Raw genomic sequence first — 21,348 nt, forward strand, 5'->3', positions numbered from 1 at the left:
AATATGGTCTATATTTCCTTTAGTTGTGAAGAATTTATTATTTACGTACTTGAAGAGAATCAAAGGTGCATGAATGATTTTAGGAGTTGATGATGCATGTCAGACAATTTTTGTATGTAGTTGTTTAAAGTTTGCTACCATTTAAGACTTTTGATATTATTATAACGCTTCTGATCTTGGTGCACCAGCAATCATTCACATCCATGCTGTGAAAAACAGTGTGTAGCTAAGCTTTTCGCTGGAGGACATTTCTCTCAAGACAGTATGTACATCCTGTATGAATGCAAAACCCTATTAAGATTGACCTCCCTTTAATTGTCTTCATGTATTGCTTAACCTTTGAACAGAACCAAAGCAACTTGCAGGATTAGAGACATTCTCTCCCTTCTCGTATAAAAGTAGATTCAAGCTGAGTCATTACAACTTGATTAAGTGTCTGGCTTTTTGAGCCTTTGGCACACACCTCCATCTTATGAAAATAAAGAAGGAAAAAACAACTACACCCAGCATTAAACAAATACTGGACATTTTAAGGTGACCAGCTATCAATTCGGAAATAACATCCATATCATAAGCTGTCCTCAATTCCTTTCTGCTGGACATGACATTACCCCAAATTCTTTCTTTTGATGTTACAGCATTATCTGTTTTGATTCCAGCCACCTTCTGTAAGTATGTAGAAACTTCATCAAACACTTCACCTTGATGGAGGCTTATGGCATTTATTTCATGTAATGAGGAATCCTCTATTATTTCTTTGCTCCCAAGGACCACAGGGTCAAGGATAAAATCCAGACGAGTTGCTTTCCCCTGTTGGACGGAAACTCTAGATGTCTGGCTTTTGTAGCCAAACATGCTTGCAGTTACTGATGATCACAAATCAGAACAAAAATCGTTCAAGATACTCAGTCTCATGAAATACATTATATGTTAACCACCACTTAAACCACCAATGTTGGCTTGGAAAGAATGCCCTGTACCTTCATAAACATTGGCTGGACTAAGCAGTCTATGGTAGTCTCCAAATTTTTCACTTGCTGTGACCTGAAGATGCCATAATGAGTGAACTCAGTCCAACCACCATGAGATGGGCCAAAAAGAAAGTCAGAAATAATGATGCTAAACCAACATTCATTATCTGCCAAATCCAAATTAAAGGTTGGAAAATTTGATGCACAATTACTTTCAGAAAATGTTGTCAGGTCAAGAAGTCCTTGCAAAAGGTGCCTGTGCCTGTGCATGTGCCTGTGCCTGTGCCTGTGCCTGTGCCTGTGCCTGTGCCTGTGCCTGTGCCTGTGAGTGTGCGCATGCGCGTGCTGAGAGAGACTCATGAATGCTCATATGCCTCCCTTGGAGTACCTGGCCAGTCCTATTAAGATGAAATACAACCGTGAAAATACTTAGGTGCATGTGCCTGTGCGTATGAGTGTGCGCATATGCCTTCCTAGGAGTACTGGGCCAGTCCTATTAAGATGAAATACAACTGTGAAGATACTTACGGCGTTCGAAGGGATTATATGAGATGCAAAACAAAATGGAGCTCTGGTCGAGGCAATGGCAAAGTGCCTATATATTATGGTGGGTTAACTAGTAGTAATGAATGGTTGTCAATCATGGCACCAGAATTAGCCAAGAAATGTAAAAAGGAAACAGAATATGTGCTTAATAGTTTTTGTTAGGGGAGACCCAAACCTCTTACCCATTGTATCGATATGATTGGTATTTTCCTTTTGGAAGGTGAGGCACTGTGCTAGTATACATTCATTTTGTTTGACTATCATAAATAGCATGGGAGCAGATACACACCATCAAGACAACCAGAGAAAGGGATGGCATGAGCAGGGATAAACCGGTTTGAAACTTGAGGATCAGACAGACAATTGGCAAGCTATGGCGGTGAGTCAAAGGAGACAATGGACTTCTACAAGAGGGAGATCAGCCCATGATTATCTTATGGGACATGGATACTTCAAACAAAATCTCTGTTTTGAAATGCACATCATTTGTATGCATGATCCCTCAAAATTTGTTGAGCCTGAAAAGCCGGCCAAGCATGTGGAAGATTTCTAAAAGGACACAATGGAGTTGAGTCCAGGGGTCTTGAGGCCCCCCAGCTTCAACATTGATCAGCTTGACCAGCTGTATTCATTATTGGATACTGCCATTCATTTCTCCTACTTGATTAAATGTGTAACTAGAGGACATTAAATAAAGTTCAATGCTGTAATGTGACCGCTAGATAGACCTACATCAAAGCATTGTATAACAGCTGTATGGGGTGGCGTTTTGGGCACCTGACCTCCGTGATGCCCGAGAGTGGAGCATGATGCAGCAAATACTTGTCCCAATCAACTCTTCAAGTATATGGGGCCTTCTAGACAACCAGATACATACAAAACCCATGGAGATGGACACCACCAGGCTACGTCCTTTTGCCTTATGCAAATTGGCAACAGAGGGTAGCCCAATTAAGGAAGTTGATTGGCTTCTTTCAGGTTCAACAAAGCAAGGTGGAAAACTAAGTTCGGAATTGTGTTATTTATGTAAAGCTTTCTTTGAAGTATTTTGAATCACCCCTGATCATTGGTCAAATTAATCATATTTCTCTTTGCTTGTGCCTACCTCCACATTGGAAGATTCCGAGCTTGCTAAGCTACAATATAGAACAAGAGATGTCTAGATCCACCTAACATCCCAAGTATGTCGCCATCTACCCCTGAGGAATCCAACAAAAACCTAAGTATGCGCCCAAACCTGAATCTCCCGAATCCCTATGAGAAAGGCCACTAATTTATCCCAATTGATCTTAGCACTTGATGCCAAATCATGAACCTCCACTGAAAGCCTCACCCTCTGCAAACTCTTGGCTGAACCATCTGCAAACACGGCATGTCATCTGCAAACTCTGAATCCAACAACTTCTGTTGGATTGGGAGCTGCCTGGTGCATCCCTACTATACCCTAGTGCCTCAGCCACCAAGAGAGAGAGGAAGGGAGCGAGTTGGCAGCCCTTAAACACTAAACAAGAGAATGAGAAGGCCTCTCCACTGCACCCTCAAACAAGAATATGGCTGGAGCTTCCTACATACAAGACAGAAATCACGTGCACAACTTAGGTCCAATCTGCATATACAGCCTTCTAGGAAGGTCCCATTGACCCTCTCGTAGGTCTACTCAAAATCCAAGAGTGTGATTACGAGAAGCAAAGACTCCTCTCATTCCCAATCAATTGCCTCCAAAAAAATGAAGTCACGCTCAGTTCTCACCTCCCTGATGTTATCCATGATACCTGCACTAGTTTTGTTTAGGAGAGGAGCTTCCTGGACAACATCAAAACCTTTGGCTAAGATCTTGTAGGTGGTATCCAACAAGGTAATTAGGCACCACTAGTGAATATATGTGCAGTCCTTTCAAGCATATACATCCTTGCGCGAGTGTCTAATAGAGCAATCTCAAATCAAATATCTCCAGAAAGCCAATGAGTGTAAATCTGCTTCCAGAAACAATGAAAGAACAACGGGGACAAGCCATCCTCACTCGAGCATTTCTACAACCAAAGGGCCTTAAGCATCTCCCCATCCAAGAAGGGAGCCTCCACCTACATCACCATGCGCATGGTGACCACAGTGGGGATATGGGCCCAGACCTCCTCTTGGCTACCACCACTTGCAAAGTCTCCTCCTATGCCGAGAAGAGCTCACCGTAAAAAAAGGTATTCATATCCAATATCTCCTGTAGGTCCAAGTGGGACTGCACCCCATCAATCTCAAGCACTAGAGCTAAATCCTTGCCAATCAGGGCCCATGGACTAGAAGAATTGCCATGTCATCCTGAGACGTAGTGCGCTCGAGAGGAGTGATAGGAATACTCTGCTTGTTGAATCTTGAACCCACCAACGTCAGCAGCGATGGTACTCTCCAACGATGAAGTCTCGAGGGTGTGATTGACCATGGATGATCTTGGGCACCCTCTTGAGAAGGTATTGCTGGAGGCATTGAGCAGAGGAGTTTTCTGCTAGCGCGTTGAGGTTTCAAGCTTACGATCACGGACTTGTATCACCTTCTTTGGCTATTGGCTATGATTAGCAACCTTTCCCCACAACTAGCTGAGACCACCAAAAGGCACACTAACTTCTACAGGCAAGGTCATGCAATTCAATACTTTTCATCAGATGTTAGAGCACAACCCCTTTTTAGGTTGCCATTATTTAGTTTGGAACCCTAAACAGACTGCCGATGATTAGCTGGAGGAAGGTGGGGATGATGTCAAGTCAGCATACCCCTTACGCCCTGGGCCACACGTGCTACAATGGCCCGTAATCCTTCGGGCTTCACTATTATCTAATGGCTCCAGCTCTTCAATGTTCATTAGAAGACTAGATTGTATGTGTGTGGCCTTCATTTCATGAGTTATGCCTACATTCATTATGAAGGGAGGGTAAAAACCTGTTATTCAGACAAACAACCGTTCCTGTCATAGTCATTTAATGTTTTTACTGGATCTTGAGTATATAAGATGCCTCGAAACCGCCAAGCTCATGGTTTAAACAGAAGGCATTAAGTCAGGACAACAAAAACCCATTTGCCAAACTTCTTCAATGGTCATCTGGAAGTCAAAATTTACAAGCTTTTTTCAACAATATATATATTGATACATCAGCAATGTCCCTTGCTCTCTTGTCGAAACTCATATAATGGCACTGACAAACAAACAATTCTTAGAGGAAATCAGTACTATCAGGCAGGAGCCTCAGGGATATTTTATATATGCTTGCTTCTTTTATTTTTGTCTTTAAAAAAAGGAATGTACAAATAGGAGCACAAGTTGAAGGTCAAGGTAAGATTAATGCCCTTGGAGGAAATCACAGGTTACTATCAGGCACAAACCTCAGGGATACTTTATTATTGCTTGCTCCTTTATTTCTTGTTTAAAAAAACTGGAGGACAATAACAAAAAGGAATGAAAAATAGAGGCAAAAGTTGCAACTCACAGTAAGATTAATGCCCTTGATAGAAATGGTGGCAGAAAGAGGGTGACTAGTTGAAGATGACACAATTCTCCCATGTATGCCACACTAGGGGAGGGGGAAAAGAAAAAAAAGATAAACATGCAAGGATAGAGAATGAATTCACCAGAAAAAGATTATCCATTTAGCTTCAATATTCACCTTCACAAGACTCGCAACAAGCAACAGCATGCTAAGCCTGTTTTTCTCCCAGATGTCTTGTATCTGCAAGAATAAGATTAGATTGACGAATTCAACACAGTACCATTCTCAAAATCCCGTCTCGGCTCCTTTAAAAAAAGGCAAATGCATTAACTAAAAGAAATTTCCTTTATCATAGATGTGAACCATTCCATTCAGCACAATAGTTTGTATGTGTAGAGAGAAAAATAGCACAATGTTTTTGTTTGCATGCTCTGAGAAGCAGCCACCTTCCTTGCAAAAAGAAAGGTCGTATTAAATATATCGCCAGTTTCAAACTTCATTTGCTCACTGCATTCTGTAATTGCTATTGCCTTTCACGTGAGAAACCATTCTCTGGCCGTCACATCATAGTTACCAGGGAACGGGAACGTTTCGGAAATTCGGGTTTCAGAACAAGAACGCTCTGGGAAGGGGGAACCGGAACTGAAACGCCACGTCATACATGACATGTCATCATATGGCTTAAAACTATGTTAGAAAATGAAAGATACTAACATTTTACAGCTTTTAAACTTTATATACAAGCTCTAAAATACCCATTTGAAACTTTCAAAGAGCCCCCCCCCCCCCCAAAAAAAGACGTTCCGGGGCCGTTCCGGTTCCGGCCTGCTACTTGGAACGGTGTTCCAGACGTTCCAGATGTCGGTACGCCGTTCCCTAGTAATTATGCCCTACATAGCCTTGCCAGCTTTCATGTCCTAGCTTAATACCTTTAGTGGGGTTGAATTGTCCTTCACGTCCTTGATTTAACACACTTAGTAGAGTAAGCACGCCATGCTTGCCTCCAGTCCGAAAATCACAAGATGCAGCACAGGAAAAAAATGGCAACACTTCCTAAGACAAGCTGTACACTCTAAATTTTGTTCTCATTGCCCCTAAGCCCCTCCATTTTTTGCTTTACCTCTTCACACAAACCCAACTAAATTAAAGAATTCCCTTTTGCATGCTTCACGTCAAGCACTAGAAGGTATTGCCTTAGGTTTTTCTCCTTACTAGTAGCGATAATTCTTCTACCTATTCTTTGAGCATTCGCGTTTTTTGCTGCAGATCCTACTCACCACCAGGTTGCAACACAAATCTTACACGTTTTACAACCTAGCATTGTCTCACCTCAGCTCTCCTTTGCCGCCATTTCCTATATGCATCCTGCCCTTGCTCTCTTGGAAACCAAGTTTCTATTTAGGCTATTTGTTGTTCATCACTTTTTTTATGAAAAACGTCTTTCCACATAGTGTGCAATATATTTGTCGCACCAAAATCTTTAGGTCAAACTAACCTGAGATTTGCATCATCCATACTAGATCCACAGTTACATCAATTTCAACATGCTAGCTCAAGCAAATTATTGAAGTCACCATCCAAAAATACGCCAGAAACAGTAGAATGCAATTCTGACCAGTGAACCACATCGGCAAAAAATGCAATATGTATGGATGAGATCTGACAGAATATTTGTGAGAATGTTAGTGACCTACAATATAATCTCCCAACACATATAAACAACAACCTTCCTAATGTGTGGAATATGCTCCCTATCATCTCTTCAAAAAGACATCCAGAGCTTGCCTACTACAAGAGCAAATTCTGAGAAACCTGATCCTCACTCAACGTTATGCCCATGCCTTTGCCAATGTAACACCTGCATGTCACCTCCATGAATTTATTGAGGCTCTCTTTCTCGGGCTGGACTGCCTTATATAAAGAAGGCTCTTACCTCAGTTTATGCATCCATCAGAAGCCCTTCTTGCCAGAGGAAGCAGCAGCAGCCTTCATCTCCCTCAGTTTTGACACAGCATCCTTGGTTGTATTTTTAACAGCACCTGCTGGAGTTTATGCTCTCTCTTTGGTTACTGTTTCCTGGTGTTGTGGACGAATATACGAGGAAGTAGCAGCAGCCTTCATCTCCCTCAGTTTTGACACAGCATCCTTGGTGGCTGTATTTTCCCAGCACCTGCTGGATTTTATGCTGTTTCCAGCTGGCAATTGAACTGCTGCATTAGATGACTTGTGGTCAACGTTGGTGATTGATGCAAGGTCATTGTTGTGTTCCAATATGGTATCTGAGTATGTTGAGATTTTGCACAGCTACATGTGATCAAGCAAGAGCCTTAAATAGCTTACATGACCTACTTGACTTGTGTCAAGTTGTATGAGCATGATAAATGTTCCATCTTCCTTAAGAATGATATCATCCTTTTTGCACATAAAAGGCCAACAAGACTTTGCAATTTCAAGATCTATCAGCAAGCCATACAAGCCATTACTAAGGTCTTGTTTGAATGTATGGGACTCATCAAGATCCAGAAACTTTTTTTGAGATAAACAAGGTCCTACATGAGGCCATAGAGACAAAGCTGTCCAAGCAAGAAATTCAAGCTCCTTGAACACTAGCCCACAAAAGTTCTTTGGCCTGCACCAAGGCTATAACAAGCAGCTAGTAATTGGTCCATCCAACAATCCATCAACCATTAGCTGCCTGCCAAGAGCTGTAGTGCGGGTTCAAAGGCCATGCAAGCTTCATTGTTGCACAGGGATTGAAAGCCCCAAAGCAATAGTGAGCGACAATCGAGAGGTAGTTGAATTAGTAAGAGGAACAGCACCACAAACTTTGGGTCACTTCATTTGGTAACTTCGGCTATTTCATTGGGCTTTTGGGGTGATTTTAATACTTCTATATTTCAAGGTGCTGATTACATCATCATGGCCCACCATACAAACAATGTCCGCTTGTTTTGGAAATTTGCCATTCCATGGGCCTTACTAACAAGGCCCCTTCAAAGTTTCATGACCATCATACAAAAACACATATGGGATAAGGCTACCGATGCTCATCTCTTGACACTCGAGTGTTGTGCATGGTCAAAAATGAGAGGGAGAAGTTTGAAAGCTATCAAGAAGAGTTTTTCAAGTGTTTTGTCTTATTAAGTAGTTGCAACACAAATCAAACAAAGAACAGACAAACACACAAGCAATCTACTGGAGTTTTCTAGTCAATTCCCTACAACGCTCTGCAAAATCATTCCATTCAAGTAAAAAATGTAGATTCATCATACAACATTGAAACAATGCTTCAGGTGCAATTACCTCAGTGGTGACTGCTGGCCATTTGTTAAGACTTATCTCTAAAGTTAGCTCCAAACACTTTCCATGAATGTAGTTCCAATCTTGCATGCCTCCATACACAGGGTACCTATCAAAAAGCACAATATAAAGCTCTTTATAAATCCTAATCATTATTTAATGCTCATTTCCACACATATCATGATTTAAATTTAATTATCAACAAAATTGGAACTGTGAAGGTACTCACGTGAAATTAATTTATATGGTTTCTTTATGCTCCGCTAATCAAATGCACCCCTTCTACCTCCTCTTTCCTTAATTATCAACACATTAAATTTTGATAACGGCACTCACCCATATACTCTCTCCTTCCTCACCTACACATCCGCTATCTATACCTTCTTCTATCCTCACATTACACGTCTCTCTTCCTGCAATGTTTCTTTTCCCTGTTTGGTCCTACAATGCCTCCCAAATCCCTATGGCATTGTTAGAGTTAGCGTCTACTGTGTGTACCTAAGTGAGGGCCTTTGTTGTGGGTGTGCCCACCCTATGTGAGGATAGAGTAGGAGGGGAGTTCGCTGTGTACCCGAGCATGTGTCTCTGCCACCAGGGTCTTGTGGAGGATCCAGCCAACTTTGGGGCGAGGTAAATGTGGCTGCTTGCAGGCTGTGCCTAGATACCACATAGTTTGTGGGGACTCATACAAGCCTCTACGGCTCAGCGCAGAGCATGGTCATGGTCCTTTGGACCTGTTTGCAGGTCGCCATGGAGATGCACTAGTCGCGGTTGATTGTAGGAGGTGCAGGCAACTTAGGCCCGCCTTGGGCTCATCTACTGCTGCCATGTGGGTGCCACATGGGTGCCACCTAGGCGTCTAGATTGGAGGGTCAACTAGGCCTCCAACCAAGTCGGTGACCCAACCTGCAGATCAGGTTACAATGAACCCGGGGTCAGGCAGTCTAGTCGGCTGGTTGGCCAAGTTGGTTGGTAGGGGACCCTTATATATAGGGCTCTTCCCTCTTTGTTGTATCATCTCATGTTTTGGAGGTTTTGCCTAGTAGTAGAGGGCCTTTTCTTGAGATCCCTTGCAACCTCTCACTCTCCGTTTCACAATTCGATTCTTGTGGTGTTCTCGCTTTTTAGTTCATAGTCCTTCCCGACGGTCGCTCCGAGGCCTTGGTAGCTCTGCAGAAGGTAAGGAACCAATGTCATGACAAGAGAAATGATTATTTAGTTAATTAATAGTAATTAGAACTTTATTATTATTAGGCGCCAATTTGATGGTGCGGTTATATGTTTGTATTTATGATCGATCAAGCGGTGTAAATAGTACCGCAAAAACTATGTAACATTGGCCAATGATTAGTAATAAAGATGTGCACACACGTGTCTAGGTCCTAGGGGCAATAGAAAAGGGAAAGGGTGCATTAGAGTGCATTGAATGGTAGGTGCATGGGTCATAGGCTAAGGATAGGTGTAAATGGGAAGATGGAACTTGAGTGATCTCAAGGAACATTAATGAAAGGGTATCACCCTTTCATTGAAAATCTCACGTAGCATTCTCTCTACCACATCGCATTCATCCGTCATCTCTCTCCCACCTTACATGTAGGTCGAAAAAGAAACAAGTACTCTCAAGAGGGCGCTCTTCCCCATTGGAGGGCTAATCGGCATTCAAATTCTGCATGCATTGCACACATTTGCATTTTCGAAAAGTGTGGATCTTCACATTTAGTATCAGAGCGGCGACGATCCACGAGCGGGACGAGAAGAGGGCGACAGTTGCGAACGACGGAAGTCGCAAGAGAGGTTGCGGAAAAGGATCACGACTGACCGATCTCGAGGTTCTGAGACAAGGGATTTTTCTGAAAAATTCTGGCCTTCAACGGTGAACGGGGTGCCCCCCCCCCTTTAAACCGTGAGAAAAAGGGATTTCCGTTCTACCCAACAGGAAGTTGGATCGGAATAAAATTTTAAGGGAGTGATCCACCCATCAAGTACCCCCTATAACGGTATCTAGAGCTCCAATCCGCTCAAAACAAGTATCCCAAACGGAGCGTACCAGTTTACAGCAGAAATACAAGAAGAAAAGCTTGAAAGAGAAGGGAAAGGAGGTCATTTTAAGTGTCTTCTCAACACAAACGAAGCGGGAGTCGGATAAGTACCACCAACTCTACAACACTTGAAGTTTGCTGTAAAATAAACCTTTTTTTTGAAATTACAGCAAGACATTTTCTCTCTTGTATTACTAAAAGGAAAGAATGGAAGGGGAAGGGACATATAACAATGAACTTATTCCTTTTTCTCCATTACCCCAAGGAGAGAGAGAAAGAACACCTTCACCCCCTCTTGAAGAGGATGGATTAGGTGAGAGTTATACACATCTTGAGTATGATAACCTACAAATAGATTTACAGCAGTCTCTCCTTCAAGAACCTCTTGATAGGGAGTTCTCCTTTCGTAATGAAAGAAGAAATGATACCAACCAAGAACGAGGGGCTGAGTTCACGCTTCAACTCAAAACCCAATACACATGGATTATAATCCAAGTGCAAGAGGAAGAGAGGAGACTCATGTTGATAAGCTGGTTTTCCAACTTAGCAATATGATTGAGCAGTCCATTATGACAAGATTAGGGACTAAGAGGACTTTAAACTTCGGGGATGAAGAGTTGAGTAACCCTTCTAAGAGGTCCAAATTCCAACCGCGAGAGAGAATTGAGTTCCCCAAATATGATGGGGCAAGGGAGGCTGACAAAATCCTCAATTGGATTCGTCATTTTGAGCTATACTTTGCCCATCAAGACAAGACCGAGCAAGAGAAGCTTGCTCTTGCCACATTGCATCTGCAGAAGGATGCTCTAATGTGGTGGTCCTTGTTACAAACAGGAAAAGAGCCTATTCATGAATTGGCTAAATTCGTGGAGCAACTGAAAGCCACTTTCATGCCACCGAGGCATGAAGAGAACCTAACCTTTCGTTGGGAGAGGTTTAGGCAGTTCGATAATGAGAGTAATGCAGATTTTACAGCCAGATTTTGGAAACTCTCTCTAGAGTTACCCGAAAAGAGTGAGGAAGATAGGAGAAAGAAGTATTTAGCAGCTTTAAGCCCAAAAGTAAGGTACAAGGTTGAAATGTTTAACCCGACCACGCTTAAGGACCTCACTAAGCTGGCTGAAATAGCCGAGAGAAAATTGAATCCTCGTAAACCCTTCAATAAGGAGTATGGGTCATCATCTAAGACCAATAATATACCCACTTTTAGGAAACCAAACCGGTTTAAGAATAATAAAGGGAAGGGTAAAGCTCTTGTAAGGAATGTGAACAGCCAATCACATCCTGGATGGGTGCCATTTCCTTCTATGACTGACGAAGAGAAGAGAAAGTTGATTAAGGAAGGAAAATGTTTTAGGTGTAAGAAACATAAGCCAGGGCACGTATGGCATAAGTGTCCCGTTCTCTTGGCTAAGATTGCCAAGACGAATTCAGTAAAAGGGAAAACCAAGGCATCCAAGCAGGAGGGTGAGGCTTCTACCTTGTCACCCTCGAAATCTACTACTGTGACTATTGAGCCAATAGTGAATGCTGCCCATTCAGCCAATACCTTTGGGCCTCATGATCTTTTTAAGGTGTATGGATTCGTGAATGGACAGAGAATAGTGGTTCTCCTAGATGATGGATGTAATTATGACTTAGTAAGTGATAGATTGGCAAAATTACTCCATCTTAAACCAGAACCTATAAAAAACATGTCGCTTTCACGAGCTTTTAGGGGACACAATGAAGAAGACACATCCATAGTACGGAATATTCCTTTTCGTATACAAAAATATAGAGATCGAAGGGATTTTCTAGTAGCCCCTTTACAAGACGTTGACATGATTCTAGGTAAACCATGGCGGTATGATTTTAACCCTGCTATTCATCCTCATACTCATCATTGTTGCTTTGTACATAAGGATGAAAACATAAGGATCGTAGGGGATCGGGACGTGTATACAATTCCATTGATTACTCTTACCCAAGCAAAAAGATTGGTAAAAAGAGGGGTAGATTGTAATCTTGTGTATATATGGGAGTCACGAGATCTTCATATCTCAAAAGAAGATCGGAAGAAAAATGAGTTCCTTAGAGCTTATGAGGATCGATTTTCAAGAGATGACTCATTCGAATTGCCTATGGAGAGAGAAGATGATCATGCCATAGACTTAGAGCCAGGAGCTTCTCCTCCATGTAGAGCCCCATATAGGATGAACAGGATAGAAATGGAGGAGGTAGAAAAACAAATTGAAGATCTATTGCAAAAAGGCCTGATTCGACCAAGCAGTTCTCCATTTGGAGCACCTGTATTATTGGTTAAGAAGAAGGATGAATCATATTGTATGTGTATAGATTACCGTGCTTTGAATTAAGAACCGGTATCCGATTCCAAGAGTGGATGATTTATTGGATATGCTTAAAGGTGCTAAAGTTTTTAGCAAATTGGATTTGAAAATTGGATTTGAAATCTGGTTATCATCAACTTCGTATGAAAGCTGGGGATGAACATAAGACTGCTTTTCGCACTCTCACTGGACATTATGAGTTTTTGGTCATGCCTTTTGGCCTAACTAATGCTCCAGCCACTTTTAGTAGGCTGATGAGAAGGATTTTGCGACCCTACTTGGGAAAATTTGTCATAGTCTTTTTTAGTGTTCAGCCAGAATGAGGAAGAGCATAAGGATCACCTTGCTAAGGTGATGGAGCTCCTAAGGATCGATTGTTCCTAAATACCAAGAAGAGTGAGTTCTTCAAGACTGAAATAGAGTATTTCGGACACATTGTGTCTGCCGAGGGAATTCGGGTTGACCCTAAAAAGGTCAAGGCCATAATTGAATGGCCAATACCCAAAAACATACATGAGCTGAGATCCTTCCTAGGGATGTGTAGTTATTATCGCAAATTCATTAAGAATTTTGCACGTCTTGCTTCCCCACTAACAGATTTGTTGAAGAAGCATTCCTTGTATGAGTGGGGAGAGGTTCACCAAGTAGCTTTTGAGGAGCTTAAGAGAACATTGGTGACTGCAACAGTGTTAACACTTCCGGACATGGACAAAGAGTTCTTTGTTGTATGTACGGATGCAAGTGGTACCTCGATTGGGGCAGTGTTGATGCAAGGAGGACATCCCATTGCTTATGAGAGTAGAAAACTTCAAGGAGCTGAATTGAAATATATCACGTATGAGAAGGAGTTATTGGCAGTCATTCATGCTCTAAAGTTATGGAAGCATTATTTATATGGTTCTGCTTTCAAGATTAAGACTGACCATCAAAGTATCAAGCACTTGTTTTCTCAACCCATTGTCTCTTCAAGGCAAATCAAATGGGCTGAATATATTCAATCCTTTGGGCAACCAAATATCGAATATCAGCCAGGAAAGGAGAATTTAGTAGCTGATGCTTTGAGTAGACGGCCCCAAGTTAATCACGTTTCTGTGATTAAGGAGAAATCATTAGGAGCAATGGTTGAAGCTTATCCTTTAGATGAGGACTTTGCTGACATTTATGGGAAGATTCAGCGTAATGAGGTCGGGGATTTAGAGGCTTACTCCATCGTGGATGGATACTTATTTTTGGGACATGCCATATGTGTACCCAAAACATTTCGGTATCTAGTCATGAGTGAGTTACATGCGAGTCCATATTCTGGACATAGAGGCATTAGAGGGACCATTGACAATATTGAGAGATACTTCCAATGGCCTAAACTTCGCAAAGAAGTTTCGACGTTTGTTCAACAATGTGACGCATGTCAGCGCATTAAATCTGACACAAGTAAGACTGCTGGTCTTTTGCAGCCTTTGCCTATTCCTTCGGAAAGGTGGGAACACATTACAATGGATTTTGTGTCTGGTTTCCCCAAGGTTGGCCAGTTTGAGCAGATTTTCACTGTTATAGATAGGCTGAGTAAACAAGCTCATTTTATTCCCTGTAAAAAAGAGTTGTCTGCTCCTGAAACAGCAAGGTTATTCATTAGGGAAATCTTCAGGTTACATGGGTTACCAAAATCCATTGTATCCGATAATGATGGCCGTTTCACTAGCAACTTTTGGACAGCCCTATTAGAGAATCTCGGAACCAAACTGAAATTTACTACAGCCTTCCATCCTCAAGGAGATGGACAAAGTGAGAATGCCAATCAAACCATAATTACTTTACTTCGAGCTTCTGTCCATGACCAACCTAGAAGGTGGCCAGAGTTCTTACCCATGTTAGAGTTTGCTTATAATAACACTGTACATACTTCCACCAAGAAAGCCCCATTTGAAATCATCCATGGGCAATGTTTACCCACTCCAATAACACACTTGGGGGAGCGAATTTTTGCTGCTGACCAGTTTGCTGAGGATATGTCACAGGTTATTGAGCAGGTAAAAGAACATATTAAGAAGGCCCAGGTTCAACAATCCAAGGTAGCCAATAAAAAAAGAAAAGAAGTTTATTACAAGGAGGATGATTGGGTTTTATTGAAGATTGATAAAAGAAGAATCAAGTCAGTGAGAGGAAGTACCAAACATGTCAAGCTAGCACCGAAGTTTTATGGTCCATTTCAGATTTCAGCAGCTTTATATCCAGAAGAAGGATCCAGAGCGTATGAGCTGAAGTTACCAGCCCACTGGCGTATGAAGAACATCTTTCATGTGAGCAATTTGAAGAGATACCATGGCGATACTTCTGCGTTTTTGGATACTCAGCATCAAGAAGAACCTGAACTTGAAGATGGGACTGAAGTTCTTACTCCGGAACAGATCATGTACCATAAAGAGAAGAGTACTCGTGGAAAGAAGAGATATATGTATTTACTGAAGTTTAAAAACCAGCCAGCTAGTGATGCACAATGGATGGAAGAAGAGTTCTTTACAGATTTTCCACAAATACTCGCAGATTACAAAGAGGCGATGCAATGGCAGAAGTAACAACAGAAAGTGCACGTAAGAGGAAGAGACAAGCAATAATCCAGAAGAGGACTTCTGCTCATTCAAGCAGGAGGGAGTGTCATGACAAGAGAAATGATTATTTAGTTAATAATAGTCATTAGAACTTTATTATTGTTAGGCGCCAATTTGATGGTGCGGTTATATGTTTGTATTTATGATCGATCAAGCGGTGTAAATAGTACCGCAAAAACTATGTAACATTGGCCAATGATTAGTAATAAAGATGTGCACACACGTGTCTAGGTCTTAGGGGCAATAGGAAAGGGAAAGGGTGCATTAGAGTGCATTGAATGGTAGGTGCATGGGTCATAGGCTAAGGGTAGGTGTAAATGGGAAGATGGAACTTGAGTGATCTCAAGGGACATTAATGAAAGGGTATCACCCTTTCATTGAAAATCTCATGTAGCATTCTCTCTACCACATTGCATTCATCCGTCATCTCTCTCCCACCTTGCATGTAGGTCAAAAAAGAAACAAGTACTCTCACGAGGGCGCTCTTCCCCATTGGAGGGCCAATCGGCATTCAAATTCTGCATGCATTGCACACATTTGCATTTTCGAAAAGTGTGGATCTTCACAACCAAGGTCAAAAGGCAAATGTAGAAAAGAAAGCACTCAAGGTGGAGCATACATGCAATCATTGTGCCCAGAAAGGTCATTACTGGCGGCAGTGTCATTAAAGGAAACATGAAAGGCTTGGTGGGCAGACAAAGAAGACGGTTTCGCAGTTGTCACCACGCTTGTTCCTACCTTCTAGCAGCTTGTGGCAAAATGTACTGCCCGCAGGTATTCTAGTTCGAGATGGAGGATTGCTCGCTTGTGTGTGGGAGCGGTACCTGCTGTACGATGTAGTAGTCTAGGAGTTTAGTTTGAGGCAAGCTTTTAGGCAGGACCTCAAGCCACAGGAGTACTTTCTTGCTAACTCAAACGGCTATATGTATGCCATTTTGTACTTATTTGGATGGTATGACCTAGTAGACCTAGAGGGCGTTTCCTCTTGTTCTATTGCAGTTGTATGTATGATGAGATACTAGAAATCCAAATGAATCGGATTATTGCCGGTGTGGGATCCCAGACATCGCAAATTTGATCCTAGTGAGCAGTTGGATGCCTCGTTGTTTCTGGAGCACATTGGTTCATCGATTTGGAGTCTGTCTACCAGATTGGACCTCAGAGGGAGGTTCAGAGGGGGCTGTATAGCTCAATGATGCAGTGACCATGCAAGAAAGCAGATCTTTCAAAAATGGCAATATCAGTTGGGTCTTGATATCAACAAAGTACCCGGCAAGAGGAGTTTGCCTTGTACCCTTAGCCTGGGAGCATGGGGTTCAAGTTCCAGTGATCATGCTGAGACGGTTCATGTTGGGAGGGACCCTCTTCCGACAATACTTGCGATAGTCTTCAACGACAGTGGTTCATGCGATGGATTCCTTTAGACGCTCCAATAACATGCCCGGTTCCCTAGAGATGATGCTACATCTAGGAGCTAAGAGGAGGTGTTAGAGTTAGCATCTCTTGTCTGTAGTTGAGTGAGGGCCTTTGTTGTGGGTATGCCCGACCCATGTGAGGATAGAGTAGGAGGGTGGTTTGGTTGTATACTTGGGCATGTGTCTCTGCAAAGTCTTGTGGAGGATCCAACCAACTCTGGGGCATATCTCGTTACTTGCATGGTCGCAGCTGATTGCAGGTGTGCAGGGCGACTTAGGCCCGGCCTCAGGCTCATTTGCTACTGCCATGTGGGTGCCACATGGGCGCCACCTAGACGCCTAGATTGGGAGGCCAACGAGGCCCCCAACCAGGTCGATGACCCGACCTGCAGGTCAAGTTACACCCAACACTGGGCCGGCCACCCTAGATGGCTGCTTGGCCATGTTGGCTCCTAGGGGAACCACCATATATAGGGCTCCTCACCCTTTATTGTATCATCTCACGTTTTGGAGATTTTTCCTAGCAAATGACCTTTTCTTAAGATCCCTTGCAGTCTCTCTCTCTCCATTTCACAGTTCAGTTCTTGTGGTGTTTGATCTCTCTTTTTCTGTTCATTTTCCGTTGCACTCTCACAGACATTATATTTTCTTTTCTAACGCCCGCCCTGTCCATTTCTCCTCCCCTCCTGTTTTGTCCCAGGAATGTGTGTGTGAGTGCACGTGCGTGTGGGGGTGGCTGGGCTCCTCTACTCAAATGTGCCCCTTCTCCCTTGTCACGAGGGTGTGAGTTTTGATACTCACATGTGGCCTCAACCCCGTGGCGAGGTCACGGCCCACGGGATGAGGATGTGCAAGTTTCCCCCTGGGAAACTGTGCCTTCGAGGCAAATGCAAGTTCTAGGGCCAAGAAGGGGTCCACAGAACCTTAGAATTAAGATTGGTCATTGGTGGGGCTTTTAAAAAGGCCCCACTAGAGGGGACTTGGGCAAATAAAGGCCCTTGGGGGGGCAACCCAAGGCATGGGCTGCCACGTGGCAAGCCCATGCAGCCCCCTTTTGCAAAGGAAGGCCAAGGAAGGCCTTGGGCAAGAAATCGATGGGGGGATTACGCAGAGGAGACGACGGGACCTTGCAGGCAACGTGGATGTAGAGAATTTGCAAAGAGCCATGGTCAAATTCTATGCGATGAGAGAGAAATTCCCTCTTCGCATTCAACTTTACTTCTTCTCATTTCTACGTCCTTAATATATTTCTCTTTCATTGTACGGATGGCAAGCTAGTATTTGCTATAAAAATGGATGAAGCTCAGTTCGTAAAAAAGCACAAGCTAGAGAGGGTGAGCATTTGTATTATGAACAACGCCTTGTGTTTTGCTCAAGGGGATGAGGAAGCTGAGCAGGGTTTCTCAGTCTAATCTGAGAAGTACATATAGTGGCTTGTAGCATTTGAGACCTCAAAGGAGTGCCACGAGACACTGAAGTGGGTTTTGGAGAGAACCGGGATCCCATCAATTATTCAAAGACAAGAGGCAAGGCAAACATTGACAATGGATGGGCATGGAATGTTTCAAGTTGAATGGCATCTAGCTGGTGCTTTGAAGACCGTCAATGCTTGTATGGTTGTGATACAGGTGCATATGCAAAATGGATATGCTTGTATTACACCCACTCTCAGAAGATGCAAACGGAAAGCCTACAGTGGAAAAATGGCATCCTCGCTTGCAACCAAAGTGCAGCCCCTGATCATCACCAAAAGGATCCTAAGTGGGACCCCATTTTGCCGATTCCATTAGAGTGGGTACACATGTGTACTTTGCATGCTAAACCGCGTATACTTGACAAGATACTCTATCTCCATTTAGTTTATGCTTGGAATTTGAGGCCATAGCAAGTCTCTACACCATGCATTGCAAAAGCTTAAGAACTACTCTCATTGATGGGACTTCATAGAGGCAATGTGAAGCTTAAGCAGGCAAGAAACAATCAAGAAATACACAAAATCTTCCTGCTAAAGTATCCATGGGTGGAGGAAAGGCAAGGAGGTCCTTGTCCAACCACAATGCTAATAAAGAAAAACATACATTGGCTTAGAGCACCCTAGGTTGGGAGTATTAGAAAGCTTTGTGTGAGTGCACTACGAATTAAGCTTCACATTCGCAAATTGCTTCTTTGACAGCAAAACTGTGGACAAAGCTTGATGCATTTATAAAGTTGCTTAGACAGGGTCAAATGGATGAGCTTTATTATGAGAGATTCAGGGCAGCATTGAGAGAATTCATAACATTGATGCTAGAAGCATGGGGGTAGTCACATTGTCACCACAATGTAAATATCCTAAGTCAAAGTACAGTTGACCATTTATTTGATCATAATTAAAGAGTTTTATATGTGTTAATTATGATCAAAGAGTTCTTTTAATGGTCAAATAATTGACTACGGTCAAAGATACTTGACTCTGGTCAAGTAAACCTGACCTCGGTCGGGGAGACTTGGTTTATTACCAAGAGGGTTAACTACGGTTAACCACAGAACTACAGAGTTGCAGAGAGTGTTGACTTCGGTCAACGAGAGAATAAATATATATATTTATATATTTATATATACATATATATATATATATGTATATATATATGTGTATATATATATATATATATATATATGTACTTGACACGATACTCTATCTCCATTTAGTTTATGCTTGGAATTTGAGGCCATAGCAAGTCTCTACACCATGCATTGCAAAAGCTTAAGAACTACTCTCATTGATGGGACTTCATAGAGGCAATGTGAAGCTTAAGCAGGCAAGAAACAATCAAGAAATACACAAAATCTTCCTGCTAAAGTATCCATGGGTGGAGGAAAGGCAAGGAGGTCCTTGTCCAACCACAATGCTAATAAAGAAAAACATACATTGGCTTAGAGCACCCTAGGTTGGGAGTATTAGAAAGCTTTGTGTGAGTGCACTACGAATTAAGCTTCACATTCGCAAATTGCTTCTTTGACAGCAAAACTGTGGAAAAAGCTTGATGCATTTATAAAGTTGCTTAGACAGGGTCAAATGGATGAGCTTTATTATGAGAGATTCAAGGCAGCATTGAGAGAATTCATATCATTGATGCTAGAAGCATGGGGGTAGTCACATTATTACCACAATGTAAATATCCTAAGTCAAAGTACAGTGAACCATTTATTTGATCATAATTAAAGAGTTTTATATGTGTTAATTATGATCAAAGAGTTCTTTTAATGGTCAAAGAATTGACTACGGTCAAAGATACTTGACTCTGGTCAAGTAAACCTGACCTCGGTCGGGGAGACTTGGTTTATTACCAGGAGGGTTAACTATGGTTAACCCGAGAACTACAGAGTTGCAGAGAGTGTTGACTTCGGTCAACAAGAAGGGAGGTAGTCTATCCATGTGGAGCCCCAGTCGCTCAAACCATCTCTCTGTACATGCATACCAGCACCTCTGATCTCCTCCTACTGCAAGTGCCATAGAAAAGGATAGAGCTATCCATGGTAGCCTGCTATGCCCTGAGGTATAATCCCCATATTCCCTAACTCGGTACAGATATGTGATGATCTGAAATGCAGCATCTAGCTGTAAAGGGGGTGACCCAAACTCAGCCTAAATGATATGGTGAGGAATGGATGACTTACCACGAATCATCCGTGATAGCATGAGAACTTGTAGCCGCTCCACACGGGCCCACTCTGTATCCGACAAGTCTGGCCCCCAACAAGGACTACCGTACATCCCCGCTGGGCGAGCCAAGGAGTCAAAAAGCACCCCTTGGTGCATGGATCCTGAAAGTGTGAGCGGAAGCACTGCCTCTCTAGCCTGGCCAATGAGGCATACCCTCTACTCAAGCGTGCCTGCATCGCGGGTCTCATAGTGAAGCTCGGTTCGGAGAAGATAACCCCAAGATAAGTGTATGATGAAACTATCTCAACAGATGACCATGCAAATGTGAACTGCTCCTGACGCATGATGGCTCGAGATGTATTGAAGATCATGACCTTGGTGTGATCTTCAAATCATGAGACTCACAAAAGGACTGTAGTGCGTCTAGGTGTCTCTAAAGCCCCTCTGCTGAGGAAGACAAGAGAGCCACGTCATCTGCATAGAGCAAAATTTGGATCAGCGTGTCCGCAAGAGAGCAACCTACACCCCCCTGTGTCTACATCATTGTCTCAAGCTCGTTAATGTAGAGGCCAAACAAGGTAGGCGACAAAGGACACCCTTGTTTGACCCCGATGGTACTCATGATCTCGTCTGTCCACCCGGATCCTACCCGAACTCTACCAGAAACTCTCTCGTAAAGTGCCATGACAGCCCAAATTATCTCCTGGTCATAACCCAAGTCCTGTAGGTGCCGTATAAGGCGGGCTCTCGGGACCGTGTCAAATGCCTTGCGAAAATCCACAAAGCAACAATAAACCCTCTGCTTCCATGACCTCACCTCCTCGATGATACATCTAAGCGTCAGAATGTGGTCCATGGTTCCATGATCACGCCGGAATCCGGCCTGTCCTGTTGCTCTGAGTCCTCGACACTCTGCAAGTCTGCTAACCTCGGAGTCAAGTACTGATGCATAAATCTCGGACATGACATGTCCAATCATAAAGGTCCTGTAGTTCTCCGAGCTCATGAGATCCCCTGCCTTGTGG

At 42.8% G+C, this 21,348-nt stretch overlaps 1 protein-coding gene across 7 annotated transcripts in view; it reads right to left on the minus strand.

The window, feature by feature from the left end:
* Positions 1 to 359: 359 nt before the first annotated feature.
* The window catches only part of SOL1 (carboxypeptidase D), a 78,869-nt gene continuing 57,880 nt past the window's right edge, over positions 360 to 21,348 (minus strand). For all 7 annotated transcript variants that reach the window (XM_087375638.1, XM_087375637.1, XM_087375643.1 and 4 more), the window contains 5 exons: positions 8,294 to 8,399; positions 5,168 to 5,230; positions 4,991 to 5,074; positions 981 to 1,044; positions 360 to 866 (listed from right to left, as the gene is read on the minus strand). In XM_087375638.1, coding sequence (XP_087231764.1) covers positions 418 to 866; positions 981 to 1,044; positions 4,991 to 5,074; positions 5,168 to 5,230; positions 8,294 to 8,399 — 766 coding nt within the window. In that variant the 3' untranslated portion in view covers positions 360 to 417. The remainder of the gene's footprint in view (positions 867 to 980; positions 1,045 to 4,990; positions 5,075 to 5,167; positions 5,231 to 8,293; positions 8,400 to 21,348) is intronic.

Source organism: Dipteris shenzhenensis, chromosome 6 (genome assembly GCF_047967505.1).
Source record: "Dipteris shenzhenensis isolate YYH24624 ecotype China chromosome 6, Dip_SZ_1.0, whole genome shotgun sequence".
In the NCBI taxonomy this organism is placed as follows: Eukaryota; Viridiplantae; Streptophyta; class Polypodiopsida; order Gleicheniales; family Dipteridaceae; genus Dipteris; species Dipteris shenzhenensis.